At 51.9% G+C, this 1368-nt stretch overlaps 1 protein-coding gene across 1 annotated transcript in view; it reads right to left on the bottom strand.

The window, feature by feature from the left end:
• Positions 1 to 1368, bottom strand: part of PDCD5 (programmed cell death 5) — a 7159-nt gene that overhangs the window by 4942 nt on the left and 849 nt on the right. Inside the window, exons 3-4 of the mRNA XM_018570011.1 lie at positions 1182 to 1243; positions 849 to 940 (exon numbers count right to left, since the gene is read on the bottom strand). Of these exons, the coding sequence (XP_018425513.1) occupies positions 849 to 940; positions 1182 to 1243 (154 nt within the window). The remainder of the gene's footprint in view (positions 1 to 848; positions 941 to 1181; positions 1244 to 1368) is intronic.

The raw sequence follows: 1368 nt of genomic DNA, 5'->3' as shown, positions 1-1368 counted from the left end.
CACAGCACACTAGGTGACATGCGCAGGTTAGCGTGAACCCCATTGGTTGTATTTACTTCCCATTCACAGATGGAATTTCGGAGGATAGAATTGTATATAACAGGATAAAGACCGATTCCGATTTGTAGATGACGAGGACCAACTGAACCAGGAGCCGGAACCTCCAACGTTGGGGTGGGCAAACTCTGGCCCTCTGGTTGTGTTGAAACTACAAATCCCAGCATGCATCCGTCTCTGGGCATCATTCATGCAATGCCTTATGGGATTTGTAGTTCCACAACAGCTGGAGTTTGCCCACCCCTGTGCTAACGGGACACCAGGGAGCCTTCTTTGATACATCACTTCATGCGCCTGCGTAAGACCCCATTCACACCTAGCGACATACCTTTTGCAGCGGATCCGCACGGCCGGGATAGCGCGACTTTCGGGGCGACGTTCCAGCGACGGTAGCGCGACCTTCCCCGTCGGGCTCCATAGAAAAAAAGCAAAATCGCGCAAAATCCGCAGAAAAAAGGGTCCGGTAGAAGCGACTTGCGACCGCGACGAGCGACATGGAGTTAAGACAGCTCCATTGAATAACATTGGCCGGCGACTTCTCGCGATATCGCGCGGCAAAAATGCGCGATATCGCGGCGGAAATCGCGCAACAATTCGCTATATGTGAACGGGGCCTAAGACTTTTCCCGAGCAACACACAGGAAATGCGCCGGAATCCTGACGGCCCTTTCAGATCACATCTCTATGAACGTCTACAAAACTTGCTTGCCGTGACTTATCTCCGATGTACTCTTCAAAGCGGCACGTTACAAATTCACTTATCAAAAAATGCAACATAAATGGACACCGACCTTCCCACCGAGCTGGCCAAATCTCGCCATCTGTATCAGGTAATTCTCCACAGCTTTGGCCTTCTCCGGCTTCACCAGGGCAAGGTTATTCACTGAAAAAGAAGAGGAGGACTTGAGCACAGATCCACATTCTGGGTACACCCCCCTTCCACATAATACAGGGAACAGGGGTAGGCAACCTCAGCTAGCCAACTGTTGTGGAACTACAAGTCCCATGAGGCATTGCAAGACTGACAGCCACGACTCTCAGGAGGCAGATACCTGATGGGATTGGTAGTTTCACCACAGCTGCAGTGCTGAGGTTGCCCACCCCTGCACTAGGATAATACTTACACCTCGCCCGAGCACCCTGGCTGAGGACCTGGGATAGGATGTTATTTCGCACGTCATCTTCCCTGTAAAAAAAGAGCAAAGTATGAGAATGGGAAAACCTGTGCTTTAGGCGACTGGTTCCCCCGCTCCAGCTCGGCAGCCTCCGTAAGGACTCTTCAGAGAGAGTGTCAGATACCTGCGCCCCCCC

Source organism: Nanorana parkeri, unplaced genomic scaffold, assembly GCF_000935625.1.
Source record: "Nanorana parkeri isolate BGI_ZX_2015 unplaced genomic scaffold, ASM93562v1 scaffold1441, whole genome shotgun sequence".
In the NCBI taxonomy this organism is placed as follows: Eukaryota; Metazoa; Chordata; class Amphibia; order Anura; family Dicroglossidae; genus Nanorana; species Nanorana parkeri.
The sequence above is the reverse complement of the archived record's forward strand: the minus strand, read 5'-3'. Positions and strand labels throughout refer to the sequence as shown.